Source organism: Penicillium citrinum (genome assembly GCF_028827155.1).
Source record: "Penicillium citrinum strain IBT 23319 chromosome Unknown utg000008l:1.0-2707905.0:1.0-2709502.0, whole genome shotgun sequence".
In the NCBI taxonomy this organism is placed as follows: domain Eukaryota; kingdom Fungi; phylum Ascomycota; class Eurotiomycetes; order Eurotiales; family Aspergillaceae; genus Penicillium; species Penicillium citrinum.
The window spans coordinates 979112-991381 of NW_026622693.1; the positions used below are offsets into that span (position 1 = coordinate 979112).

General features: G+C 47.8%; 5 protein-coding genes across 5 annotated transcripts; 3 read left to right on the top strand and 2 right to left on the bottom strand.

Annotated features, from left to right (window-relative positions):
• Positions 1-105: 105 nt before the first annotated feature.
• On the top strand, positions 106-2082 carry N7469_008810 (F-box domain protein; the record flags this gene model as incomplete). Its single annotated transcript, XM_056647728.1, has 2 exons — positions 106-1195; positions 1250-2082. The coding sequence occupies 2 exons, from the start codon at positions 106-108 to the stop codon at positions 2080-2082; spliced, it is 1923 nt and encodes a 640-aa protein (XP_056497493.1).
• A 433-nt stretch (positions 2083-2515) lies between these two features.
• On the bottom strand, positions 2516-3158 carry N7469_008811 (uncharacterized protein; the record flags this gene model as incomplete). Its single annotated transcript, XM_056647729.1, has 2 exons — positions 2516-2579; positions 2659-3158. The coding sequence occupies 2 exons, from the start codon at positions 3156-3158 to the stop codon at positions 2516-2518; spliced, it is 564 nt and encodes a 187-aa protein (XP_056497494.1).
• Positions 3159-3609: 451 nt separating this feature from the next.
• Positions 3610-5566, top strand: N7469_008812 (FGGY-family carbohydrate kinase; the record flags this gene model as incomplete). Its single annotated transcript, XM_056647730.1, has 4 exons — positions 3610-3822; positions 3890-4447; positions 4510-4851; positions 4910-5566. The coding sequence occupies 4 exons, from the start codon at positions 3610-3612 to the stop codon at positions 5564-5566; spliced, it is 1770 nt and encodes a 589-aa protein (XP_056497495.1).
• Positions 5567-5932: 366 nt separating this feature from the next.
• N7469_008813 (calcium/hydrogen antiporter) lies at positions 5933-9645 on the bottom strand (the record flags this gene model as incomplete). Its single annotated transcript, XM_056647731.1, is given in 6 exon segments — positions 5933-6197; positions 6252-6415; positions 6475-7461; positions 7524-8981; positions 8995-9395; positions 9513-9645. 6 exon segments carry the CDS (start codon positions 9643-9645, stop codon positions 5933-5935), a joined length of 3408 nt encoding a protein of 1135 aa, XP_056497496.1.
• A 932-nt stretch (positions 9646-10577) lies between these two features.
• On the top strand, positions 10578-11933 carry N7469_008814 (proteasome regulatory particle base subunit RPT6; the record flags this gene model as incomplete). Its single annotated transcript, XM_056647732.1, has 3 exons — positions 10578-10853; positions 10926-11601; positions 11675-11933. The coding sequence occupies exons 1-3, from the start codon at positions 10619-10621 to the stop codon at positions 11931-11933; spliced, it is 1170 nt and encodes a 389-aa protein (XP_056497497.1). The 5' UTR covers positions 10578-10618.
• Positions 11934-12270: the final 337 nt, after the last annotated feature.

Sequence of the window (12270 nt, forward strand, 5' to 3'; positions counted from 1 at the left end):
TCTCCCATCTGCCCTTCTATCAATTCTTCCCTCTTACATCTCTTCCCAGGCGTACTGACCTAGCTAGCACAGACAGAGTGTCAGGTTAAATAAGGTATGCCCAAAATGCTTCTCTCACTTCCGACTGAGCTAGTCCAGCTCATTCTGCGTGAATGCGACACAACTACTTTCTTGCAGCTTACTTTTAGCTGTCGCGCTTTGTTGGCTGCTGCTTTGAGCAATCGTCAACTTATTCAATATCAACTCAGTCAAGTTCCTGGGGGTATCACCAGTGATGCGCTTGAGAATAAGTATGAGCTTGGAAAATCTGAATCTCCAGAACCATACGAATACGAATACGATATTGAAGATGAAGATCTAGATGGACTCGACGATCTAGATGAATCTGAACAAGATGAAGATAGTGACGGAGGTGGAGATGAGGATGAGGACGAAGTTGTGGATGAAGACGAAGTCCAAAACGAAGACGAACCTAAACCGATTCCTGATCTTGGATCAGATCTATCTACCAAGGCTCTGTTTGGGAGGCTGCTCCAACGAGCGTACCGGAATCTTTTCGGGGCAGAATTCCACTGCCAGCGAAAGCTCATCACTTTCGAGGATAAGGTGCTTGACGCTCGGGCATCCATACTTGAGTGCAACTCTGCACATGGCTCATCAAAGCTGGTCTTCAAAGGTGATCAAAATGTCTATGATCTTGCCAATGGCCCAGGGATCAGTGATCAAGTGTCATCACCAGCAAATAAGTTTGGTACGGTTGAAATATTATTCACCGGCCATGGAGCACATGTGACTCCCGAGGATATCGCAGATGGCATATACATGTTGCATCGATTTAGACCGTTTGACGACCCAGAGACCGACACTAGCCACCCTTTCGTTCGACATGCTATGCAATCTTCCTCTGGTGGTGATATTTTCCTCGAATTCCGTCCGTACTACCCATCCGCCTGGCCTATCATTTACAGTTTCCCCGAGGAGAAGGATTATGAGCCTATTGCTTTTGCAAGTTCACGTGAGATTGATGACGATATGGAAGTTGATATGCTCCCGAATGATAAACATGGCTTTGCGATCTCCTGGCAGCATCGCCAGCGCGCTGACGATCACCACGTGGTACTGTACAATACCCGTATTGGAGGAGATGGGAACGGAGATTGGATTGTGGACAAAGATGAAAGACTCGGATTATGTTGTTTGTTTGCACCAATCTTAGACGCATTTGGTTGACTTTCTGACGGGCTATTAGATGGGGTTTATAAATCTTACGTTCTCAGTGAAAACTCTGGGGAAAGGCCGATAAGACCGACAACGAAACTTGCGTTCAATGATAAGGGTCAACAAATGCTCCATTACAACAGGGGAAATACTCTCTACAGTGCATTTCAAAGAATCCCCGACACGATCACTTCACCACCAAAATTCAGCGCGAACGCATGCCAGGTTAGATTTTCAGACACCTTGTCCCTGCAATTCTCGATCGATATTCCATTTTACAGCACCCACAAACTTGGGAGTATAACCCCGGACATACGATGTCATTGGCAGTATCTCGCTGTTGGCATTGCTACTCATCGCGTGGAGCACTGGACAGTGGCATGTTTGTTGAGGTCAGAAGCCCACTGTACATATTTGAACTGTAACCATGAGGTGGATCTTGATCGGGGTAGGCGATTTGATCAGTGGGAGATCATGGCACGACTTGATGGCTATCGGGAATTGAATACTTCACACGGATCCCTGATCACTGCTTCCCATCGTGGCACTCGCATTGCTGCGGCAAGTTGGAAGACTGTGACAGTCTGGGCTTTGCGACCAAATGATATCATCTTCGGGGATGAAAGACGTGCATACCCTGAATCATGGCGCACACCTGATGGGGTAATCATGTTACCACCAATTGTGATCGAGCTGGATGCTGTTGTTTTTCAGCTTGAGTTCCCAAGGAAAAGGGGCGAAAACGAACTCTGGGCTATCACGGATCGAGGGATGATGATTCTGAATCTGAAGCCGGATGGAAAGGGAGGCGAAGTCGTTGAGGAACTTGCAGACCTCGAAGACAATTTTATCGATTCCGATTGATAGGGACAGACCAGCTTAACCCGGAACTATAATTGCAGTTGAAGTAACAAAAACTGCGGCGTGGCTTGATGCGCTTGCTTTCCGTTTCCTATTGTCTTGTGGAGCAAATTCTCTGGCCCATTTGGCAGTCTTCCTGGCTTAGGGGTGGAAGCGTTTATATCAATCACATAGCGGTTCTTCCTCTGTTATTCTTATTCGAGATGTACATTAGATGAATATATCACACGAATTCACAAGATTAGATCCAAGAGCTTCAGCATTAGATGGATTACAGACAATCTAGTCTCGCTGGGGATAGCCGACGACGATAAGATACCACGCCAGCAAGCCCGTGGGTAGAGAAATTCAGTTCTACTCGTACAAAGTGCAGACCATACCGGATAGACCTGATAAGGTATAGATCGTGAAATATAATTGAGACAATCTGCTTTTATCACTGCCCCTCGCCACTGCCACCCAAGCTCAAGAACCCAATAATCAAAAGAACCCACCAATACCTAGCAGAAGTGTATATCATTAGCATGTGTCACAATAGCCCCCGCCTGAGGCCATCATCATTTATCCAGGGATACTCACTTTTGGAAAAAGGTCTTCTCCTCAACAACATCTGCTTCACCACCATCTGGTCTGACAACAACAGGCCGGTTCAAATGAGGTTGCGCGCCAGGCTGACTGAGCACCAATTCCACTCCCGAATGACCCTTATCGGACGCAGCTAGGTCAACATGGTATACCTCATTCGCGGGTCCAAGATGTAGGCGCAGTGTAGGTTGATTCTTATCGGTCAACGCAGACAGAGAGACAAGACTACCGACCCATTGTTTAGAATTACTCGGCGTTGAAGTGTAAAATCCGATGCGAATCAAGTTATCGGTAGAATCGGAGCCTGTTTTAGGCGTGTTATAGGAGATGACGTTGGAGGTGAGTGTTGCTGGATCGTAGGCGACGCGGGCGAGGACGGAGGGTTGCGGCGCACCAACGGGCCAGTAAAAGATGTCTGAGGAGATGGGGAGGGAATCGGATAAGACGGAGACGATTAGGAGCGAGATTGCTCCGACAATGGCTTGGAGATGCATGGTTGATGTTGGAAGAATGCAAGTTGAAGCTCGGCGAAGTTGGAAGATGCGCGGGTCCGTGCGGGTCCACGTGCTTTTGGAGTATAAAATGGATGTATACAGTATCAATTGTATCGATTGGGATTCAAATGGGATTTAAATGGGATTATAAGGGATTAATGAGGTTGATATGTGATATTAGATGAAAGGTGAAAGAGACTAGAAAATACAATTTACACTGGGAAGAGTCAGACTGAACCATTGCCATTTCGACCGGGTAAGCGTGTTTGTCCTCTTCCCCACAAGCCACTGCAAACTCAACGATTGCTGCCATTTTTGCCATTTGCCATCTTCTGCTCACAAATACCCTAGATGCATCTGAATATTCCCAAATCAGAAGAAAACCCCTGACATCCAGTAAAAGACCCCTCGTCGTTTCTACTATACTCCAGCGAAAAGGGTTAGCGACGAAATGACTTCTTTACCCCACCGTCGTCCCTCTCGTCAGGCCTCTCGCCAGGCATCGAGTGATCCTCGAGAGGAGCTCCAAATTCAATTAGATCATTTCATCGGAATTGATGTGGGAACTGGTAGTGCCCGAGCATGTATCATCGACGCCAAAGGCGACATTGTCGGTTTAGCCTCCGAGAATATCGGACTCTGGCAACCCGAACACGGATTCTACGTATCACCCCTTTCATCTCATCCCAAGACACTCCAGACTATAAACAGTCCCAACTGACAATACCAAGGAACAATCCACCACAGATATCTGGCGATGTATCTGCACGGTAGTTCAAAGAGCCATCAATGAACAAAACATCAACCCAGAAACAGTCCGGGGTATAGGCTTCGACGCAACATGTTCTCTCGCCGTCTTCAACAACGAAACAGACGAGCCAATTTCCGTAACAGGACCTAATTTTGATTCTGACCGCAACATCATTCTCTGGCTAGATCACCGTCCAGTCGAAGAAGCCGCAAAAATTAACGCTACAAATCACAATCTTCTCCGCTATGTAGGTGGGACGATGTCCGTTGAAATGGAGGTTCCCAAAGTCCTCTGGTTGAAGAACCACATGCCACCAGACCTTTTCGATAAATGCGCTTTCTACGATTTAGCAGATGCACTCACCCACCTCGCAACAGGTAACAACAAGCGAAGTTTTTGCAGCGCAGTTTGCAAACAAGGATACGTTCCCGTTGGCGTTGACGGAAGCGTAAAAGGGTGGCAGGAGGACTTCTTAAATGAAATAGGCCTAGGCGAATTGAAAGACGATAATTTCAAACGCATGGGCGGCGTTGACGGGGTAGTCGGCCCCTGGAAATAAATTAAAACAAGAATCTGAAATAGCTGACAATATTCCCGCAGAATGGAAATTACTTGAGTGCCGGAGAATTATCTGGTTACCTTTGCGAAAAAGCCGCCGCAGAATTAGGATTACCTGCTGGTATTGCTATTGGAAGTGGAGTTATCGACGCATATGCCGGATGGATAGGCACGGTAGGAGCAAAAGTGACTCTGGAAACCGAACAATTGAATAGCAAGGCTCTGGAAAGTGATAAGACGCAGGCGTTATCTCGTCTTGCTGCTGTTGCAGGGACGTCGACTTGTCATTTGGCGATGTCTTCGCAGGCTCTTTTCGTGGATGGTGTTTGGGGCCCATATCGTGATACGATTATACCGGGGTATTGGATGGCGGAGGGGGGGTCAGTCTGCTACAGGGGAGTTATTGAAACATGTTATCGAGACACATCCGGCTTTTAACCAGGCTCTTTCGATTGCGGACTCGTATAATACGAATATATACGAGTATTTGAACGAACACCTGAAGGAGATGGCATCAGATCAGTCTGCACCAAGCATATCCTGGTTAGGACGACATTTCTTCTTCTACGGTGATTTATGGGGGAATCGTTCGCCTATCGCAGATCCCAAGATGAGTGGTTCTGTATCTGGATTGACGAGCGATAAATCAGTTGATGGATTGGCGATATATTATTACGCAACACTGGAATTCATCGCCCTTCAAACGAGACAGATTGTGCAAACGATGAATGAAGCTGGTCACACCCTGACGTCGATCTTCATGTCTGGATCACAGTGTCAAAATGATATTCTTGTTGGACTCATTGCGTCTGCGTGTGAAATGCCGGTCGTTATACCGCAGTATATCCACGCGGCGGTTTGTCACGGTGCGGCTATGCTAGGCGCGAAGGCAGCTAGTGCGGATTCGGAGGGTAGAACAGAGGATTTGTGGGATATTATGGATCGAATGAGTAAACCTGGCAGAAAGGTTGTTCCTACGGAGGATGAGAAGGAGAAAGCTCTCTTACGGGCGAAGTATGAGGTGTTTTTGGAGCAGTGCAATCGACAGCGGGAATATCGACGATTGATTGACGATGCTATTGGGGATTGGGGTCAATAGTCTATAGCTGTTACTAGTATCACTGGTAGTAGTTAATGGGACCGTCTCTGGAAGCATTGAAAGCTAGATTGACATTCATGGATGCATGTGTTTCCTTTGGTCTACTGTGATGATGGCTCATGGAGTGACATTGCAAAAGCTGATATATGAAATTATTACCAACTTCAATAGTAGACTTTCTCATATTCAGCCAGTACTCAGGTAGCATTCTATGTAATGCCCTTGATATCAACAAGAGCACCAGGAACCAGACAAAAAGCAGTCATAACAAAGAGGAACAAAGAAAAGTCATTATGCAAATCTGAAAACCGCTATGCAATAGAACATTATGATACGGAAAACAAATCAAGCTATGTCCAATCGAACCTAATAAGCCACGCCAGCATGCGTGCGACCGACGGTATAGAATTTCTGGGACTGACTGGATCCCAAAGCAAGGGTATCGAAACGGTCAACACCCATATTCTCTAGGTTACTCCAGCCGGACATGTAGAATCCGACGATGATGACGAGGTAGGTCAGGACGAGAATGGAGCCCTTAAAATAATTACTCTTCCCTTCGCCGTAGACGTAGGAGAGGAGGAAAACGCATAAAATCACGGTGATCATATCCCATTGGGGGAAAATGAGGCTGGTAAACACGTTAGCGAAGAGGGTCAAAATCGAGTCATGGACGGAGACTCACTTGAATGAATACTTTTCGATATCGATTGTTTCAAGGGAGCTGGTAAACACAGCGCTGAAGAGGACCAGAGCGGGCACTTGTAACATGCAAACCTGCAGTGCGTACGCGGAACCGATTTCCATAGATAAGGCAATATTACCATTCATCGCGAACGAGATGGCGTTCTAGAAGTAGGGGGTCAGTAAAGGTCAAGGGCAAAGTTGAGGGTAGAAGAAGACAATACCAGGAATTCAGTCGTGTTGGGCACCAGAGCAAAAAGAGTGATGCCAAGGAACTTTTCATCAATTTCCACGTTCTCCAATACCACATCGACAGTGTTAACTAGAATCTCGGCGATAATGGCGTAAAGAACCGTGGCTCCCAACAGAATGATGGAACTTTTCGCCTTGCTCCAGTTCGGGGCATCGTGGCCTCCTCCAGCTGCATGCGCATTAGGATCAACAATCAAACCAGAAGCATCGGGCTCATCGGCAGCAGGCTTAGTCTGCTCTGCCATAGCCCTGCCAGCTTGACGTCCAGTAGAATGATGACCGGGTGGCTTCCGACTGCGAGCAGCGTCTCGAGCTGCCACTGCAGCAGCTGTTGCCGCTACCTCGGTGACCTGACGAACTAAGCGTTCGTTATCTTCACCAGTAAGACCTCTTATCGCCTTTGGTACAGGACAGCGGTCATTGTCGGCTGTTCGAGGGGGAACCAAATGAGGTGTATTACCCTTGGCATCGACGGATGTTGAGCCACCGCCGGCTGTTTGTTCACCCTGGGCCGAAGTATTGCCATCGTCTAGACCATAGTGCTTAAGTGATTGGCCTACAATGCGCTTGTACAGCTGGGATTCCCGAATAGAGTCCTTGTTGCCAGGGCCCGCGCCAGAAGCCTCAGCGATACCACCAGAGAAGAGCAGATGCCTCGGTTCATATGGGAAAGCATCGGTGGCAGCTGCTTGGGCGGCCTGCACTGTTTGAGCGGCCTGAGCGGCCTTTTTCTCTTCCATCTCGGTGGCCCAGATCAAAGCAGCATGGGTTCGAAGAGTGAACCAAAGACCAATGATATATGATAAAAAGAGTAAGAGAGCAGCAAACCATGCATAAGGCTGAACGGCCTTTTGGAAGAAAGAGTCCTGGACGGCCGAGGTTTGGGAGAAATAGCATTGGCGACAGTCTCGATTCAGTGTAGACAGTGTTCCAGCACACGCGTGGCAATTCAGTTCATGCTATATAGAGATTTGCAAATTAGCAAGGTATCCATCAACGAAAAAGCACAGGAAATACTTACACTGCCGTAAACTTGGTAGAAAAGTGTAGGGCCGAAGGCAGCAATGACAGCGAACAAGAGCATCGTCGAAGTCACACCGGCAGATTTGACATTAAACCGTTGGGTTTTGCGCTTGATAGCTCCGAAACACATGGAAAGGCCGGGCAAGAACAATACACCAGCAAAGATACTACCAATGATACTTCCCTCGACCAGTTGGGCTTTTCCTTCAGAAAGAGCCACGCAGTAGAGATAAACCTCCACGACAGTCGAGAAGAACGCATTGATTGCAGCACCTAGACCCATTGATGATTGAGCCGAAATCGAAGCAACGGCTTGTCCGATGAAATATGCCAGAGGGATGACAGAGAAGAGAGCCAGAGTGAAGATCAATCCTGGGTGCGTTAGCCAGGATTGAATGCCGAGGAATTCTCCCAGAACATAGTAATCGGCGATCACAAAGACGACAACGCTCAGCAGGTTGATGAAGAAAATGTTCGTTCCATCGATAGTGTACTTCCAGTATCTGGTTCCCGCTGCTCGATATGTGCACAGAAGAATAGATGGTGATGAGGAGCCTGAGCTAAGTCTCGCATACGATGTGTCAGAGTGAAATGATAATGCGAGAGGATGACGGCGGAGGTGGCTAGCAAGAATAGTCGTTACTCGACCCATTGGGATCCAAAAGACAAGCAGCCAGCAGACGAGCGAGACCATGACCAACAATGGCCCAACCAGGAAGTAGAAGAAAATGAAGAATACAACTCTGCCCGTATTCCACTCCCCACGACCAAAGAGACGGCGCTTGGAGTGAGGATACAGGCCCGAATGTTGGCGTTCACCACGCTGTGTTCGACCAAGCAGACTGTCATGTTCACTGGCCGAATCAACACTATTTCGGCGACGACCAATGAGAGAACGGTCCCGATGAGGTCCGAAGAAGAGTCGTCCATGTTCCAGATCACCATTTTGCCATTGCTCATACTCGCTGATACTGCGTCCTTCACCCTCATCTTCCTCCGCATAATGTTCATCGCTTTCAAGCAGAACAAAGGAACCGAATGGGTAGAGCAGATATCGCGATAATCCGGAAAAGACTCTCCCATATGCCACGGCACTGGAAGAGTAGGAGAAAAAGAAACAAGCAAGTGCAGCCAGTAGAGCCACCAGCGCAAGCCACCAGCCAAAAACAAGAGACCAAAGAATATTGGTCATGAACAGTATAGGACTGACGCGCCCTCCAGGGGATGAATGGATATCGCCTTCCGCTGTCTTCTCCACCGAACGGCTCTTCTTGTACAGAGCAGGTTTCCATATCCTAATTCCGAACGGATGGGTTTCATTGATAGCTTGCTGACGGTCCTTGAGGGTAAAACTCTCAGCGTCACTCGCATCATCGTCTTCTTCGTCATCATCATCCACCTCGTCAGAATCGGGCGATTCTCCAACACTCCCATCACCGTCGTCCTCGTCATCAGACTCCCGCAACGACGGAATTTTCTATCGAAGCATCAAGTCCCGGATTCGGTAAACCAAAATCATCTACACCGATATTCTCCGATTCACCTCGCGCCAATGGACTTGGTCGGGCACTTGGTCGACGTCTCAGGGTGGAGCTTTGCGCACGCAAGGGACGGATTCGAGGAGAAGGTTGGGTGGTCGAGGCTTGGTGGGAAGCAATATCCTCTTCGACCTCGTTGACATCGTCATCGGTGGAAAATTCCTGACCCTTATGGGGAACTTGACGTTTGGACGACATGCGTCGAGTAACGGAGGGTTTTCTGGGCTTATCGGGAGCTGTTGAGGTAGGCGGGAATGGACGACTGGATCGGTCGTCGTGCTCGTCGAGGCGTGTTTCAGAAGTTGACTCGACGGGATATGCATCTAGGGTTCCTGTGTTCCAGAAATTATTAGCCCTAGCGTTAACGGACATTTTTTCTTTTCTTTCTTTTTTTGGGATTTTTTTTTCTTTGTGAGGTTACACAGGGTTGTTCAAACGGATAATCTCACCATATGTTCTGCGGGTCGAACCCGTTGTCCTTACAGGTGGTATTGATGAAGTCGATGAATTATCACCAGCCGAAGGACCCGAGGGACGAGACGATGAGTTGTCCGGGTTGGTGATGTTTCTCTTGTCCGCCATTTCTGAGGCGGATGGATCGGCCACAAGGCTGTCAACAGGCAACAGGAGATAATATACTCACACCCGCGTAGATCGAGCTTAGTAAAAGTGAGAAAAGAAAGGAAGACAGCCCGATTACATTGCGGGGTACACCAGATTATACCGAAGCAGAAAATCGACCTCGAGGACTTCTCAGATGAGAAGCGGAAGTGGAAGAAGGGAGCTGCGCAGGGTTCGCGTGGAGAGCTTCCCAGATGACCTTTCAACGGTTGCCAATCACGCTTGGCGGATGCCTGACGGTGGGTCAAATAGAGTCATGGAATATGCGATGGATCCATGGTTGACTGTATAATTATAAACTACAGTACGGAGTGCTAGAGTATGGAGTATGGATTGGAAAATTATGTGGCATTTATGAATATATACTTGGCTGTCCTACAGCTGCTGTGAAGTGAATCAGTCTGAGTTACGAAGAAACTTGGCGTTTATTGCGCTTGTTGAATAAGACAAATTGATGATTGGTTTGCAATATTGCTGCCTCGAAATATCAGCTTGAGAGAAGTACAATCCTACAGTATGGGTGAGATGGACTACTGTATATCATGAATGTCACAATAAAGTGTTATAATCACCCATTCTATTGCATCAACCCTGAAATGAAAGAGTTGATGTTGATTTGGCTGGAAGAATCGAAGAAGATCGATAGAATTGCTGACATAATATTATAATTACTAAGGATGATCCACTTTGCACTGTTTGCACATAATTACTAGCCTTATCACTGAGGCCACATAGTCATGTGCTTGCAGCTTCGAGCTGGTCCACAGCTGCTACCATCAACAGCGTCATCGTCGTTCCATCATCCATCCTCTCGCCGTCCCCTTTTTACCTCAAACCCCCCAGTATCGGAATACGACAGGAGGACCTGGACGCGCGAGTCTTCTGGATCCCATCATCGCTGTGAATTGTCCCGTCTCCATCCCATCCATTCGCCATGGCGTTGGACAACTACTACCGCAACAAGATTGAGGGCATGAAGCTCGAGATCATCCAAGGCCAGGCAGTTCTTCGGCGATTAGAAGCTCAACGCAATGACTATAACTCCCGAGTGCGTCTGCTGCGGGAAGAGCTTGGTTTGCTCCAACAACCTGGCTCATACGTTGGCGAAGTCGTCAAGGTGATGAGCACCAAGAAGGTCTTGGTGAAGGTGCATCCGGAAGGCAAATACGGTATGTAGGATTTTAATCCGCTCAATGTCATCATTATTATTGGTCTCTTTCATTCTGACGCGCTTTTCATAGTGGTGGATATCGCCGACGGCGTGGACATTGGCAAACTCACCGTGGGCAAGCGAGTCGCCCTTCTATCCGATTCTTACAAGCTCGAGAAAATGCTGCCATCCTCCGTCGACCCGCTGGTCTCACTGATGATGGTAGAGAAGGTGCCTGACAGTACATATGATATGATTGGTGGTTTAGACCAACAGATCAAGGAAATCAAGGAGGTGATCGAGCTCGGTCTCAAGCATCCCGAGCTGTTTGAGTCTCTGGGTATCGCACAGCCAAAGGGTGTCCTTCTGTACGGTCCCCCCGGTACTGGTAAGACCTTGCTCGCTCGAGCAGTCGCCCACCACACCGATTGTCGATTCATTCGAGTTAGCGGCTCGGAACTGGTGCAGAAATATATTGGTGAAGGTAGTCGAATGGTGCGTGAGTTGTTTGTCATGGCCCGTGAACATGCTCCAAGTATCATCTTCATGGATGAAATCGACAGCATTGGTTCTAGCCGGATAGATTCGGCGGGTGGTGGAGATTCGGAAGTGCAACGGACAATGTTGGAGTTGCTCAACCAACTGGACGGATTCGAGCCGACCAAGAACATCAAGATTATTATGGCGACCAATCGACTAGATATCTTGGATCCTGCACTGCTGCGACCAGGGCGTATTGACCGCAAGATCGAATTTCCCCCTCCTTCGTGAGTGACCTTTTTCTTACCATTTTTATGATTACAACTTTACAGAGCAAATTCTAACTATAATGGCTTATAGTGTCGAAGCTCGTGCCGATATTCTACGAATCCACTCTCGATCGATGAACCTGACCCGTGGTATCAATTTGACCAAGATTGCGGAGAAGATGAACGGGTGTTCTGGAGCCGAATTGAAGGGCGTTTGCACAGAGGCCGGTATGTACGCGCTCCGTGAGCGTCGGGTGCATGTTACACAGGAAGACTTTGACCTCGCGACGGCCAAGATCTTGAATAAGCATGATGACAAGGAGGTGGCCGTGTCGAAGCTGTGGAAGTAGTGGAGGAGAGAGTATGCATGTACTAGTATCAGTAGAGAGTACCCTAGGATCATATACGGAGTAGTACTTTGGCAACAATCAACCAGTACGGAGTACAATTGGAGTCTGGAGTCAGGCTCTAGATATGACCATATCTTTGACATAATTCAATCTACTCACTAATCGTAATACTGGATAACTAACTAGTAGCACGTACATTATGTACATAGTACTCCGTGTTGTATGGGGTATTAAACCGATTCGTGGGGTGATCACTCACCGACACCCAAGCGTGGCTAGTCTACTGCCGGGGTATCCTGGAGTAGTTATTCCGTGTATAGTTAGTTAGTTACTACTT